This window comes from Hylaeus volcanicus, chromosome 9 (genome assembly GCF_026283585.1).
Source record: "Hylaeus volcanicus isolate JK05 chromosome 9, UHH_iyHylVolc1.0_haploid, whole genome shotgun sequence".
Taxonomy (NCBI): domain Eukaryota; kingdom Metazoa; phylum Arthropoda; class Insecta; order Hymenoptera; family Colletidae; genus Hylaeus; species Hylaeus volcanicus.
In genome coordinates this window covers 392,683-409,292 of record NC_071984.1, presented here as the reverse complement: position 1 = coordinate 409,292, position 16,610 = coordinate 392,683, and the positions used below count along the sequence as shown (strand labels likewise).

General features: G+C 31.0%; 1 protein-coding gene across 6 annotated transcripts in view; it reads right to left on the bottom strand.

Moving 5' to 3' along the window:
• Nucleotides 1–389: 389 nt before the first annotated feature.
• The window catches only part of LOC128882007 (serine-rich adhesin for platelets), a 263,101-nt gene continuing 246,880 nt past the window's right edge, over nt 390–16,610 (bottom strand). For 3 of the 6 annotated variants that reach the window (XR_008458246.1, XR_008458247.1, XR_008458248.1), the window contains 9 exons: nt 12,916–13,033; nt 12,105–12,239; nt 11,915–11,938; nt 10,933–10,968; nt 10,653–10,817; nt 9,731–9,850; nt 8,631–8,704; nt 6,403–7,602; nt 390–4,031 (listed from right to left, as the gene is read on the bottom strand). Coding sequence is in view for 2 of the 6 variants with exons in the window: in XM_054133537.1 (XP_053989512.1) it covers nt 4,016–4,031; nt 8,631–8,704; nt 9,731–9,850; nt 10,653–10,817; nt 10,933–10,968; nt 11,915–11,938; nt 12,105–12,239; nt 12,916–13,033 (688 nt within the window). In the remaining 4 variants the exon portion in view is untranslated. Of the gene's footprint in view, nt 4,032–6,402; nt 7,603–8,630; nt 8,705–9,730; nt 9,851–10,652; nt 10,818–10,932; nt 10,969–11,914; nt 11,939–12,104; nt 12,240–12,915; nt 13,034–16,610 lie in introns of those variants that run through there. The other 3 variants (XR_008458249.1, XM_054133537.1, XM_054133538.1) reach the window with 3 other exon arrangements.

The following is a 16,610-nucleotide window of genomic DNA, read 5'->3' as shown; positions in this document are numbered from 1 at the left end:
ATAAATTCCCAGTTTACCAGTATCATTTTTATTACCAAAGCGTAGTGGTTAACATTGATGTGTAAAACAATGTTTATCGAATAAGACTAATGGCACACAAAAAATAAATAAATATATTTTTAGAGAAATCTTTTTAGAAATTTTGGATTATGTAAAAAGGCTAATACAAGACACATTTTAAATAAAGTACTTTTATTCACATATTACTGAATGAATAATGTTATATATCCTAGGAAAAATAAATATTATTTTTTCATGACTGTGTAATAATACTTCTGACAAACATACAAAAATATTTTCTGCTACATTCAATAATTAATATATTAATGAATAATCGATGTTGAATTTATATGCAATGATAAGCCAGGATGACATTAATAACGATCCAATCAAACATAACTTCATTTATTATTCTATCGCATTTAGGACCACAGAGGCAACATATTTATACATATAATGTACAAATTAAAGTAAGGTTTATCTAATACAGGACATAAATTACCCGTGTTTCTATTTAATTACAAGAGAAAGCTTTTATTTATATTTAGTATTTTGTAAATGTTAAATAAGACTGATAATCCAGTTGTATTTTATTAAGATTTTACAAGGTTGACTTGTGGTTGCCATGTTTTTTTTTTTAATATTAACCATTTAAAGGTGCCTATCGTTAAAAGATTTTACACTTTATAAATGCAGTACTACACGTTCAAGGAACAGCAGCATTTATAATGATAATTGTTTAGTCATATATCATTCACTGCTCAAGTCAGGTATATTTGCTACTTTGTTGAAACTTAATTCTGTTCATCTAACACAAAAAAAATATTGCACGTTACTTAAGTACAATTTGTTCTCATTCATTCTAAAGTTACCAAAGTTTTTAGAAATGGTTACAATATTAAAGCATCGAAAACATTAATATAATTTAAAAAGCTAGCTGAAACAAATAAACTTGCGTTTTGTGCGAATTCCTTTACAATCTGTTAGTACACCTTATTAATCAAATAATTTCATCAGCATTATAACAATTTTGAAGAATTGCACGTTATTCAACTGTTGACACGACAAGGGTGTGAAAGAGCATCCTGCTGAAAGTTGTTCGTTAACTTTTATACAGTAATTAAGCATGGATATAAATATTTGTGCACAATTATAATCACAAAAATAATTTTAGAATATTTTAAATATATATATAATATTTGTATGTTTGTTGCATAAATATTAATATTTTAAAGAATAACTTGTTTGCATCTCATAAAACATTCTACAAATGTTATCAATTATTGTGCTCAAGTATATCTATCTCGAAAAAGCAGATTTAATTCTAATAAGGAATTCAACTATTTTTTGGCAAAAGTAAGTAGAGATACATGAGCACAGTTTTTCAAATTTTGCATTTTTTTCAGCAGGAAACTGCACATGGTAATAATCAAGAATAATTACAGAAAAAGGTAATGTCAATGTTTTAACTGAAAACTGTTTTTTGCTCAAGTAAAAATATCATATGCGAGAAACTAAATTTATCATAGAATTACCTTATTCTTTAAACGTGTAATCAATTTCGAGATGTAACATAATAATTAAAAGACGAGAGACAAAAAGAAAATGTATGATTAATATTTATAATTTGAAGACTTTTCATTATTAAAAAATATTTAAGTTTCACATTTTGCAACAATAAACAAAAGTAAATAAGAATATGTGAAATAATCTTTAAATGAAGTAAATTTTATTAAAAATTTGTGACAACACTGTTTTTTAAACAGTTATAACCGAAATATTAATAATGAAAATCATCAAATATCCTTCCAGTTATTTCCAAAGTAACATCGTTACTTGATATTCAGTCTGTCATCCTAAAGAGGTTCTCTCTACCTGCGGTACACTCTTGTACATACATACATACATATCAGCCTGTTACATTACGAAGGTGAGACCCACTAAATTCAATATCATTACTACATTTGTCCATATAAAAAATTGTTTTATCCTCTCGATTCTCCTCCATTTTATTATTATACCATTGTACAAATTAAAGATTATACAAAAAGAATATACAATATATAAGATATTTAGTATCTCCTGATATCGATTTATCTTGAATAAATTATAAATTTATCTTTACCTTCTTCCATTGATACACCGACCATTTAAAATGGTTCTTATTGTCTCGTTTAAAGATATGTAAATAACTATATCGTAATTTCAAGAATTTTTCATTAAAAATAACCAATGGCCATTGCAATTGCGATATTTTTATATATTCTATAATTCAGGAGAATCTAAATATTGCAAACTGAAAGAATTAATAGCACCAAATATAATCTTACATGCCAGCGATGGAATAAATTACAAGTAACATAAATTATAAAGAAATTTACAAGAACGATCTGATCTGAACAGCTGTACATTACTGTTAGGATCAGGACTAATTAAAACATATTACTTATCGTCAAAAATTTGTACATTAAATAGAGAATAATACATTGAAATTAAAATGTGGTATTTAATAGTATGTATAAAAATGAAAAGTTGCCAAGAAGTTGGCTCGAAGCTACTGAGAATAGAGAAAATTATTCAGAAAGAAATGATTGAGTCGTTGAAGAGCATGGTGCTGTTTATACTAAAAGGATTAAAAGATTAAAAAGATGTTTTAGAAACTGTGATGTTCAAGCAAAGGTTAATTCTTAACACTTTACCAACTGGTGGCTGATTAAGTAGCTTTTTGTCTCTAATGCTCACCGACTGGTAACTGTTTAATCGGTTGCTATGGTAATTAGCAAGTATTCGTTACTTTGTATTGAGATACTAGTTGCCTCGCTCTGTAAGTTTCCATATTTTTATACAATTTTAACAAATTTAGCCTTGATGGTGAATACAAAAAGTAAAATACAAAAATAAAAAGAATAAAGTTTATTAAATTTGATTATCCTATAATAACAGAAAGCGTACAAATTTACCTGAGCATAAGACAAGCGAAAATATTCATTGGATGTTGAACTGCTACCGGTTGGTAAAGTGTTAAGATTAATCATTTTTCTCCATTCGTAGAGCAAAGTTTCCATTTCGCAGTATTGGTGGTTAAAAGGTTAAAAATACTAAAAAGAAATTTTCATAGAACAACCGCTGTTAATTTAAAGGAATGTAAATAAACAGATGTTGCTAGCTGTAGCTAGCTAGCATGTGAAGTGAAGTACATGAGTAGATTCTTCGCAAAACTTTTGCAATTTATAGAATATGATAAAATGCATTAGTATGCGTTCATAAACAGAGTGACACGATCACATCTAATTACAAAGATTTTGCTAATAACCAAATGAATTCATTGACCCTGTTGAAAAATGATTTCATGTTCTGCGATTCGTGAAGCATAAAAATTAAATGAAACATAAACGTGAAAAGATAGGAACTTATGAATTGTCCTTAACTATCCATACATTATTTGTACATTATTTCTGTTATTCGTGTGTACCAAATGTTCAGAGCATTACGTTTTTCTGTTGCTCGTTGTATGACTGCAAGAGAAATTTCGCATCGTTCGTGTTTATTATAATATTTAAAAAATTATTTAATTATTTAACCCGTATCACGTTCTACGAATTAAAGGCAACGATTCGATTTTGTAGAGCTAACTGTGCAGCATCTCCGCGGAAATAAAAGAAGGTAGTACAAAAATAAACGAAAGTCGAACGTAACTTCGCACCTATATGAATTACGAGTTGTGCGATCGGCCTGTCGAGGTTTAGGGTCTTCGGTGATGGTATGAAAGTCGATGTTGCAAGTTGCGAGTTCTCTAACTGTAACATGACTTCGTGGGACTCCCTTCCGTTCTTATCAGTTCTTATCTCGCGTTGCTCCATATTGTTTCGACTCGGTGGACTTCAGTGGACTTCAAAGTCCTTCTTACCGACAACTATGCCCATTTCGACGATGCGAGGTTTCTTCTTCACGAGATCTTATTGTACGTACTTCTGTTAACATTAAGCTCTATGCGCGATGTAGGGCGGTGTCGATCCTAGGAGTCACTCCAACTACAAATATAAAACATCAGATTCTTCTATTAATTTTGATCCTCGATTCATTTTACTTAGGGGAATTAGAGTTTCTGAATATACAGTAACAAATACGGTGCCTGAAATTTTCATAAAGCCACCCAATATTTTGACGAATTTTTAAAAAATATTATTAACTTTACTACTTTTTTCTCATTTACAATTATATTTAATTTACATTTTTTGTGTTTACATTTTTTGCTATACGAAGCAAAAAATAAGTGCGAAATTTGTATAAGGCCACTTAGTTTGTGCTTACAGTGGGTGTAGAATGTATTCGTACACCGATCAATTTTTCAAAAAACTTTTGTGTGAAATTGTAGTTTCTCAACTTCTTTTTTTACAATCAATGATATTTTACATATTCTCGGAAGTTTCTAAGATAGATACAACATTTACTAGTTAATGTAATTCGTGAAATTAACAAAACAATGCAAAAAGTGGGTAAAAGTATAGAAGCAAGAAGTATTTGTACGATTCTTATGACGAACCGTTTACAGTAGAGTTTGTAACGTAAACACATTAGTTTATTGCACCATACGAGTTAGAAAACATCAAATTTCCAGTAAAGTGCTTTTAAAAATGGCTCTAATAGAGGAATCGAAGAAGATCCCACTTCGAATAACTAATAATTTAGTTAATTTAATAGTTGGAAGTATACAATAATTATAAAATCAAAAGGAAATCCCTACGAAGGAAGTATTATATACTTATAATATAATATAATATATATATATTCTTTTCTTTTTAATGAAGTTTTAAAAATGAAACAGTTGTACGAATACTTATTGCTTCAATATTTCTATTGATTACTTGTTTCTTTTTTTTTGCTCATTTTGCAACTTAGATAAATAGCTATTTTTGTTGTAATCTATCTATTCTAGAGATTTCCGAGAATATGTAGAATGTCATTGTTTACAAAAAATAAGATAATAAATTACAATTTTACATAGCTATTTTGGAAATTGATCGGTGTACGAATACTTTCTACACCCACTGTAAGTGCGAAATTTCTACATATAAGACCACTCAGTTTGTGCTTAGATTCTGAGTTAATAAGTCCAGCTGGGTACCATAAAGGAAGTGAAACTCCAATAAAAAAGTAATTTGGGTATTTGCGTAAAAATTGATCTGTAAATTTATTGAAATGGTAATATTTTATATTTTAATTTCTTACTAGTAAAATGCCACGAGGACAATTGTTAACCAGTGAAGAAAAGGCATCCATTGATGCTTATAGGGATATGGGATGTTCTAATCGCATAATTGCAAAAAAAATTAACCTATCACGTACCGTTGTAAATAATTATGTAAATTTAGGAAAAGATTAGGGGAAAAACCATCCCAAAGGGGAATTTCAAATCAAAAGCTGACCAAGAGACAGCATTCATTATTAATGAGATCTGCATCAAGAGAATTGAGAAGTGCAGCACAACTTTGCGTTGAATGAAATTTGCCAGTAACTACAAGACGTGTACAACAAATTTTAAAAAATTCCAAACAATTCCACTGGACAAAAATGGTGCAAAAACCAGCACTCAAAGTCAGACACAAACAGGCTCGTCTTGATTTTGCAAAACACACATGTCCTGGTCAAAGAATAGGAATTTGTTATTTTTTCTGATGAAAAGAAATTCAATTTAGATGGGCCAGATGGTTTTAAATATTGCTGGCATGATTTAAGGAAAAAAAAAGACAACAATGAGTCGCAATTTTGGTAGTGGTACATTAATGATCTGAGCTGCATTTAAACCTGACATCAAGACACCAATCTGTTGCATTACACCTAAAATGAATTCTGAAAAGTATACAGAATTATTAGACACAATTTTAATACCATTTATTGAAGATTATCAAGAAATGAAGAAATTGAAATAATAGAAATAATATTTATTTAAAGAAATATTATTTCTATTATTTCAATCTATATATATATGTGTTCTTAATACGCCTAAAATGAAATCATACTCAAATTTATCACAAGTACAGAATAATTCTAATATATTACCAAAAAACGTGGTGGCTTTATAGAAATTTCAGGCACTGTATAATTAAATGTCGTCTATAGGCTCTGTTGGTAACAATTTTTTGCTACAGCGTTTATTAACTCGCAATTTATGTTAATAACCACTTTTACTAACCGACTTTAATGACCGTTATCACTTTTGGGAATCATCCAAGACCAACGGTAGGAATAAAATGATCAAAAAATTGCTAAGAAACCCAATATTTGGTTACAATTATGCGGCACCAAATGTTCAATGTAGAAATTGATGAATTACCAATGAATGAAAAGTATGTCTGGATTAATAAATTTCTTAAGAATACGTAATATAGGCAGTGAACTTACCGCACATGGCTATCAAGTGCAGCATGAAACATTTTTAATTGTAAATCCATTATAATCTCAAAACAATATCCCAGGAAAAAAATATTTAATTTGTATTTTACAATTGATCATACATTTATCTATTTGTAAATACTACATGCTAGGAGTATCAGTTGCTAAGAGAGTTAGAGTTTCACAAAGACACTTTTAAAGCAAGATCCGCATCTTATATACAATGTACTGTTAGAACCATTATAGTTGCATGTTGAACTGTTGAAATATTAAACTATGTTAGTTAACCCTTTAACCTATAATAACGTGTGAGACTCGTGGTACAGAATGAGTCGAACATGAAAAACACGAGTCAGACACGTCGTGTGAAAAGGAATTTTGATACCTGATTATGGCACACACTATCATACAGTAAATCGTAGGCCAAAGGGTTAATATATTCTTATTAGGGCTTGCAATCGAACCTAGACTATCATAGAAAGAAAATTCACATTGCAACGATGAAGCATGTTTGTTCTTATTCGTGTCTCTATTGTACGATTAACAAAAAATTGTTACATGTATTAATATAAGTTTGCTATTAAACGTTAATAAGTAAATACATAATGATTTTTTATGCAGAACAATGTTCTGAGAACATACACATTGTTAATTCTTAACTATTTTAATTAATATTTATCTATAAATGTTTGTAAGATATGTATATTGAATTTGATTGAAATAAATTCCAAATTGTATTTTAATATTACTGTCAATAATAATTTCATACAATAGTTCCTATAAACTATTAAAGATTGAATACTGGATATAAAAATAGTTGTAAAAATAGAATATTTTCAACAATGCTGTTAATTGTGGACTTAAAATGAAATATTGTAGTTACGTATACAGCAAGATTCGGTCGCAAACCTTAAATACAATACTAAAGGATATTATTAGACGTACTACAGCGAATATGTTTTAATGTTTATATACATTCGTAAGCATTTGAAATGATTTCAAACAAATCAGCACGAAAGAAATTTAAAAGCAAAAGAGTATGTTACTGTCGCATGCAAAAGAAACCCAAAACATTAGTATCGAATGATTAAACAAGTGATCCTAATATAAAAGAGATGCATGAATATAAAGGCGTTTAATGCAGAAAGGAGTAAATATCCCAATAGTAAGTCACACAAACTGACGGACTCTACCTTCCCGATCCTGAAGCTGTTTCACATGGAATCACCGGGGAAAGATAAATGACCAGAGCAGCAAGAACAACAGGGTTATTTATGACAAATTTTATGATGTTATATATGTGTGATGTTTGCAAATGCTGCAAATACATTTAGCCTAATTTCTTGCAATAACTATGTAATTTAAAGATGCTATTAAATATTCTTTTCCTTTCAAACGAATTACAAAATTCTAGTTACATATATTATATATTGACTGTAGCGTACATGTTTCTTACACAAATATATATGTTCTGTACACTTTATCTTATTATTGATTTGATTATATATTTGATCTGTAAGGGTACATCAATTCTTTTCATACCTAATTGTGCATTCCTTTAGTTCACAATATATAAAAAGTTTTAATTGGAAAATATAGAATCAATAAAATTGAAGTAAAATTTGTAATGCATAATGGCATTTTATTATGAAGCAGTTTTAAAATTTATTATAAAAATAATAATTTAACTTTTACTCTAGGATTTTCGTTAAAAAATTTATATACTATTTTGAGGGATTCAGCGACAAATAAAGTTTAAGAAATACTATATTAATGTATAATTAAAAGTAATAGAACAAAGTCGTGTTTGCAAATGCATGTAATATGTTTATATAAATTGAGGGTAGTTTCTTTATTCTACATTTCACAAACTTATTGGCCAACAAAATTATTATTTAATCTTAGGATTCAAATTAGTATTATGGAAAATAAATATTATTTAAACAGTCAAATAAAAAGATCTTTTAAAGAAAAGCCTTAGGATTTTCATTTGTAATATCGATTTAATTTTTATTAATTTAGTGTGAATGGAACGTAAATTACTGTAGTAATTCTTAATTTTTTAATTAATGTTATCTCCTAGATTTTCTACTGAAATTTATGTTATTTCTCACAAATTATTCTAAAGGTTTCCTAAGATTTTTCTGAAAATTGAATTTCTTAGTTCTTGACACTCTTAAGAGATAAAATTATTCTATATTCGAATAGAGCTATAAGATCAGGAAAAAAGAGCTCACCTAACTAGAGGCCCCATAACACCATCCTGTGGGAGTGTTTGTAAGAGTGAAGGTCCTGCTGACACTGGACGTGTCTGTACCCATAATTGAACAGTAATAAATAAACAATATAAAAATAAATTATACGACAGATAGTAAGATTCTTAAAGTTAAAAACTGCAATATAGCATTTATTGTGTGAGTGGTATTTGCGACAAGAATAAATATATAATAAATTAAATATAAATAATTGAATATACTGTTAAAATAACAAAAAGAAATACATACTATAAAAAAAAAAAAAAATTAAACATATCCAAAACATGTGTTAAATATATTTGAGGACATTAATTAATCATTTTATAAGGACTGAAAAACGTGCAGTACACAAATAGGTACATACAAATGAGAACGAATACCTATATGTTTGTGTGTTTGCAATCAACAAATTGAATATTACATCAATTGTATTAAGTGAAAGGGGGGTACCATCAAATCGTTTTAGAAAATGTGTAAAATATTCTGTACATTATTTACGACTTGCGTTATTTAAACATTTTTTAAATACCAAATATTATGCAAGATATATGCTAACTGCTTATCGTAAATTAATTTGTGTATAGTTGAGTTGTACAATATTTAATGCGCAGATCATAGACATCAATAATGATAACAACGAACTGATATACAAAATTGTATATGTATAAAATTAAACTTCAAATGTTAGTAAACAATAAAATCATGATAATAAAAAATTCTTTAGGACAGAATGTATGAAATGTGTGCAACTCAAAAACAAATGTGCAAACAATTTTTGTATCAAAAATAAATGTGTAGATCTATATGCATTCTACGAATATAATTGTAAATATTGATGTCACTTTAAAGTATTGAGCTAAAGCGTTTAATAATACTGCTTTGAAGAATTTTATATACACATTGAGTCCCTATAACGTTGCTACGTGAATTATTTGCACAAAGCGAGAACTAGTAATTGTTACGTGACTATTGTTTGAAACAGTTTGAAACTAAAGTAACCATCTGTAAGATGCAATTAAGTAAACCATAATTACTATTTATTGAATATTCGTGGTGTTATGACTTGTAAATGACAAACGTACCTTCTCTGTTTGCGTAGCAGCATTGCACGTATTCGCGGATGGAATATTCTTATGGTTATTGGTTAAAACACACGTTTGACCGTCGACGCCGTTAGGTCCTTGAAGTTTCGACATTTGGAACTAGAAAATATAAAATTGTTAAAATTGTTGAAATTGTCTCTGAGAAACTGTCGAGTTAAGTTATTAGGACATAACGTATGAATTGTTTGCTCACGAGTAGGTTTACCAATCATATTCTTTTATATGTACCTTTTTTGAGGCTTTAAAACAATGTATTCTTGCTTTTCATTTATGGAAGCTAAATCTACTTCTTTTGAAATGATAAATTGCAAAAATCACATTACGTAGTTTAATCTGATTTATTATACTATATTTTTTATTTGTATTACAGTTGAAAGACATTTAGTATTATTTTGATATTTAAATAGTATAATTTGCAATACATTTGGATAAATGTAATGAATAATATTAGCTCAACGTTTTTGAGGATGGAATAGTATTCTTTATTTGCGAGACATATACTTTATTTTTATATTCCAAGGATGGTAATTCTACTCGTGTGTAGAAAACATTATTTGTTTATAGTACTTCTTCCTATATTAGAGTAAAAATATTGCAATTTTGCTAGCTTATAATATGAAACGTTACACTTTAATTGTAACGTAACATGAATATTACCCTTGATATTCTCTACACTTTTGCATTTATTTTCATGGATCGATGAATATTTCCTTTTGCCATTTTTCTAAATTTCTCCATAGTTTCACTAGTATTTTCATACAGAAATAAATTTAAGCTTGTACAAAAGTTTATCCTATTTTTTAAGCAACGTAACTGACTTTTATTGTAATAAAACTATATTTATAGAAGAACCAAGAAACTTGGTTGGTAACAAACAGTTACTCGATAAATATTAATTTACCTGCAATAGTTGTATAGTTCGATCTCTGTCCTCCACTTGACCTTGTAAAAAGATAACCTGCCTACGTAAATCAGCCAATTCGTCCGCGATGCTATTACCTCCGCTACCAGGTGAGGTACTAACATCAGCGGTATTTCCCTCGTTTAGGTTGTAGAAGAGACCATTCTGAAATTCGAGAAATTTATATAGATTATATTTACATGGATAATACGTAGGTTAATAGGAACATTCATAAGTTGAAGTTGGAAAGTTTCTCTTAAAATACAAATAAAGTACTGACCTTTATGGTATTGTCGAATGGGTTGAGAGTTTCTGCCTGTAAGCATGATGCGATAAATTATAAAATATTCAATATATTTCTATATAATTATAATATAATTTAATTGCATTAATAACAATAAGCTGACAATATTGATCCAATTAAAAGCAATAAAAAGAAGACAATAAATGTAATATAAAAGTACAGTAATGTCTCCATAACTGCACAAGCTCGGGACTGACTTTGTGCAGTTATCGTAGAGTTCGTATATTCTGATGTTTGCCGACGAGCGTCGAACGTAGACAAGGACAGCGAATAAAGGAGAGGACGGAGCGAAAACATCAGGGAATGTCGGTGAGACAATTAAATGCAACGGTGAAACTTTTTTATTAAATTTTTGGTTGTAAAACTTTACCATCGTATTCCTCACATTTTTCTGACTAAAACGACACCAAATACGATATAATTTGAATGATATTTACCATATATTTTTCTTTAATTAGTGTTCTACGATATACAGGGTGTCCCAGAATTCCTATAAGAGCCGGAAATTGGGGAGTATTTTTTCTTAATAATTCAAAAACGAAGCCACATCCGACATTTTTGCAAAAGAAATCATTGTTCAGAATCGTCTCGGCTACCTCTCACTTCCGGCTCTTACAGGAGTTCTGAGACACCCTGTATAACACACAATTAGTTGTTACAAGTAAATATGTTGCGAATTACGTCGTGTTTGGTATCATTTTAATCAGAAAAATGTCAGGAGTGGTAAAAGTTTTACAACAAAATAGTTAATAATAAAAAAAGTTTCACCGTTGCATTAAATTGTCTCACCGAGTAATCCGATCCCAGATCATGTTTACACTACTCCACCCCCAACGGTGGGGCTGGTTTCTGTGCATTTATCGCAGACAATTTTGTGCATTTATCGTAGACAAATTTGTGCATTTATGGAGACATTACTCTAACGTGTATAATAAAAAAAAACATAAGTGCAACATACCCCCGTCAAACCGTTCTCTTCTGACTTGAAGGGAAAATCATGGTTGATGATAATAATGAAAAATAATAAAAATTGCGTGTTAATAGAGAAGCACACTATACTTGTGCAATACAAATAATACGAGTATCACAATAAACAGAACATTCAATTATAATTGTGGTGGACCATCGAAACGGTTCATTTAACGTACCTCCTGGAGTACTCGTTTGAGTTTCAGAAGCATTGTTTTCATAGAAACAATGTCTTGAAACATGTGTTGATACGTGTCAAGGTCAACTCGAAGACATTCCTCGTCGACTCGAGAGTCGATGCTTGATGGCTGAACCTAAAAAGAAATATTATCAATGTTATTAATTATACTAATGAATTCCATCTTCAAGCATCATAATAGAAATAGTTAAAATTTGAAAAAAATTCATTTTCAGGCTTGGATCTTCAAAATTTTTTCATTGCAGTTTTCGAGATAAGCGGCCCAAAATACATAAGAAAAAAAATAGTGGCATCGAATGTATATAAAATTTTCTTTATTTTGTAAACTAGTTATTTAAAACCACAAATTTTAATTTTTGCACGAGTGCTTTACTTTCCAAAAAAATCAAAATCACGGTCTATTTTGAGCTGAAAGAAAATTAAACATTGATATAATCGATTTCATTGGATGTAAACTAGTGTAATTATATAGAAAAGAATCATATTTACGATAAAAGTTTTCCAAATACAGTAACTTCAACAGGTTTTTAAAAAATATAGTACTATAGTAATAATTCTTAACATAAAAAATATCGATTTGAATTTCGATTAAATACCATTATTTTTATGAACATTAATAATTACAATAATTTTATTATTGTTATTATTATTATTGCCTGTACAGAGGTATTAGCAGAAGCAATGGCTAAAAAAAAAAGAAGAAAAAAACACACAACTCCATAAACTACAGAGCCATTGAGTAACAATTTCAATAAATTTTTCTTTGTAAATCTAAAAATTGTGATACTAACGTTTCTCGATGTCCTCAAGGGACTGGAAATTAGCCGACGTCGTGTGCCATCGAGAGAACGCGGTGAATCGGTTACAGATCTACTTCGCCATTTTTTTGTCGTTGAATCACACTCGTTTCTGAAACAAAAAAGATAACGAACACGTTTTAATCTAGGAACAGTGCATAAATGTACAGTTCAATTTTAATAGAATTAGGTTAATGGGTACGAATTAACTAGAACGTTACTTACTTCTCGTACCAGAATATTTGAAATATTGTTTCCATTTTGTAATTATAGTACTTTTAGTCGGTGCTCTTTTTCAACTAACTCTTTTTTAAGCTTTGAAATGTTTTCTTTCCACATTAATGAAATTTTAGATCTAGTCTGATACTACAAGGCATATTTAGAGTTTTTTCAAAATTATCAACAAAATTATAATTTGTTTAACATGTAACAAAACATCGGCGTTGTCTGTTACAAGACAAAGCGTCGGTTTGTTACGTATAAAAAGCAATAGAATTAATTAGAATTAAGCCGGTAGGTTGAGGGGCTTGGAACATAAAAAAAAAAATGAAGAAAAATAACTTAAAAAAAAATTTTTTTTATTAAAATTTAAGCAATTCTGAACAGTTCTACGCACACAGATTTGAATCTGGAGCATTGTAAGTGGTAAACATATTTTTTTGAAAAAAGAATTCAATTTTTTTCCCGAAAAAATTTTTTTTTTCTAAAAAGGTTGTAACACCTTGAAAGGAGTGGTTCGGGAGGTGATTTGAAACAACTGTTTCCTTAGCAAAAATGTTGTACGAGGCTTCGTTAAAGAGATATTAACAGAAAACCCCGGATCAATCAGAGCGCGAGTATGCCGGCGGAGGACGGTCGCCTAACGCGTAACCCACGCCTACCGCGATCCGATTGGTTCAGGGTTTTCTGTTAATATCTTCTTAACGAAGCTTCGTACAACATTTTCGCTAAGGAAAAAATTGTTTCAAATCACCCTCTGAATCATCCCCAACCATCTTTTTACACCTTTCAAGGACCTTCAACATTTTTGGGCCACCATGTATATACAAAGTATATTATGTATGCTTTTTGCATGTCTATATTACTGTATGTCATAAATGCATAAAATCCGCATACTACTAATTACACTTCTGGAATGATTTATACCGAGTGTAACAAATAGTTGAGAAAGACAAAAGGATTTCCTTCCCTAAAATAAGAATTAAGCTTAATCGATACTACAGTTTCCTGTAGACGGCTATGGTGGTCACTCTTTGTAAGATTGTTTCTTAACTTGTAACATATAGGGTATCCGATGAATTAGAGTCAGCTTCTTCACACACGGATAACGTAGAAAGACTTATCGACAGAGTGCTTTATATTGTCAAAAGGGCGATCTGTCGTATCAACAGAGTGCTCTATATTACGAACATTAGAATATGGATGAATGAAGGAAACCTTGTATAGTGAAACCCGAAGTAGGTTTATGATAACAGGTATTTTAATAACAGTTTCTCCAATTATATTTTTAGCTGGGGGAAGTTTAATAATTATTCTTAAAGGATTACATGCAGCTGTTATAGTCACAATTCAAGAATTTTTGTTCAAGATTTATACAGGGTGTTCTAAAAATGTTGGAGGTCCTTGAAAGAGGTGGTTCGGGAGGTGATTTGAAACAACTTTTTCCTTACCGAAAATGTTGTCCGAAGCTTCGTTAAGGAGATATTAAAGGAAAACACGCCCGACCAATCAGAGCGCGAGGATGCCAATGAAGCGCCCGCGCTAAGCGACCACCCTCCGCCATCATCCTCGCGCTCTGATTGGTCCGGGGTTTTCTGTTAATATCTACTCAACGAAGCCTCGGACAACATTTTCGCTAAGGAAACAGTTGTTTCAAATCACCTCCCGAACCATCCCTTTCAAGGACCTCCAACATTTTTGGGGCACCCTGTACATACGAGGTGTTCATTTTCGTCGTCTCCAGTATACCTTTTAGTATAGGCGATGGCGCGCGGTATGGAAGTAGGGTTGGCGATATTAATCGGATTGCTGGTGGTTTTTCGTTGCCTTGGTACCGGCGACCCAGTTGTTGGCGTTGAACATTCGGAGGACAGTCCTGAATCACGGCCTTCTTCGCCGTTTAGATTCGTTGCGGGGCCAAATGCGTTTTCAACGACTGCGTTTGTACTTGCGACACCAGATCTTCCAGACGCCATTGTTCGTTTCTTCGCGCCCTTCGACGCCCCGGACATCGACGACGCCATTATACTCGATTGACTGCATCAGGTTATATCGAAATGTTGTTTTTTGAGCAACGTCTGTCACACTTTTGCTGCGAATTCACTATCACTTTACGGATCGGTAGCTTATAGACTATTAATAGATATTAATAGCTATTAATAGACTTTTTATTATAGCAACTAATATTTTGCTATCTATTACTGAGGTAGCATTGTGTGCCTCCATTATTATATGGATTGTTTAAAATATTGATCGAAATATTATTCAGATATTATTCGGTGATTGTAATATTAATCAGAAAACGATTCTAATAGATCAAATAAATATGTATAGTAAACTTGTTAGAGAAAGTACAAGTATCTAGTCCTATCTCCTTATCTTGTTTGTTTTGGGCGTGACTAAAGCGGGGGTGAGAAGTAAGACGTGGTTGTGAAAGTGTAATACGAAAATAGCTAAATAAATGGTTTAAAAATACCCAAAATATAAAAGATAGTGAAATTCCCTTTGAAGGAATTGGTGAAAGTGAAGACGAAAAAGCGTGGTTAGGCCAAAAAATGGCGGGAAATAAAGAGGAGAAAACGAAAAAGGAAAACTCAGGGGGAAAAACCTTAGAGGGAAAAAATCCCTAGACTGATGGACTCCAGGGAATATGAGAAGGAAACAGAGGGCGCAAAAATACAGACAGGAAACAGGAGACGAAAATTAGAAACGACGGACGCAACGGAAACGGAAACTCTCCCCCAAAGTAGGGGTTCGGACAAAGGAATAGAAAGTAGTGAGAGGAAAGGAAGTGCGCATAAGGTCAGTATTAGAGAGACCGTTGAAAGTGAAAGTTGTCAGAGAAAAAAATATAAAAGCGAAGAGAAAGAGAACGTTTTTAAGAAAAAAGAGTTTAAAACGACACGAAATACAACCACAGATAAAGGTAAGATCATAGAAAACGCGAGGAGATGTATTAAAGAATTCCTCTTTAATCTAGGAAAACCCGAACACGTGCGGCGGCACGTGACCGAGAAAGAGAATATCTCGTATTTGAAAAATCTAAGTGACGAAGAGTACGAAAGGGAAAGGAAAGATCTTGATGATCAACAGGAAAATAGTGACAAGGACTTTTTAAACTTTTTTGAAATTTCCATTGACTTTAATAAATCGTCAAAAAACAAGAAAATAAATTACCTAAGAATTTTTAGAGGGGTGTCAAGTGAGTACAATAACATAAAATGTATAAAAATGATCAACAACAGGATGGCCGAGGTGAACGTTAAATTTCCACCCACAGGTAGAATAACGTACAATAGACTAGTGGAAGCAAAGATAAAAGACATGATGCTCAGGATTCCAAAAAGAGCAATGGAAAGATGGGGAGTCGTCAGAGACTGGGAGTTTTCTCCAAAGGAGCTCGAGGAGGTTGCGGTCCTGGGCCAGGGCATTAAGGGGGGAAGACCACTTACAAACTTCAAAAAATCGAA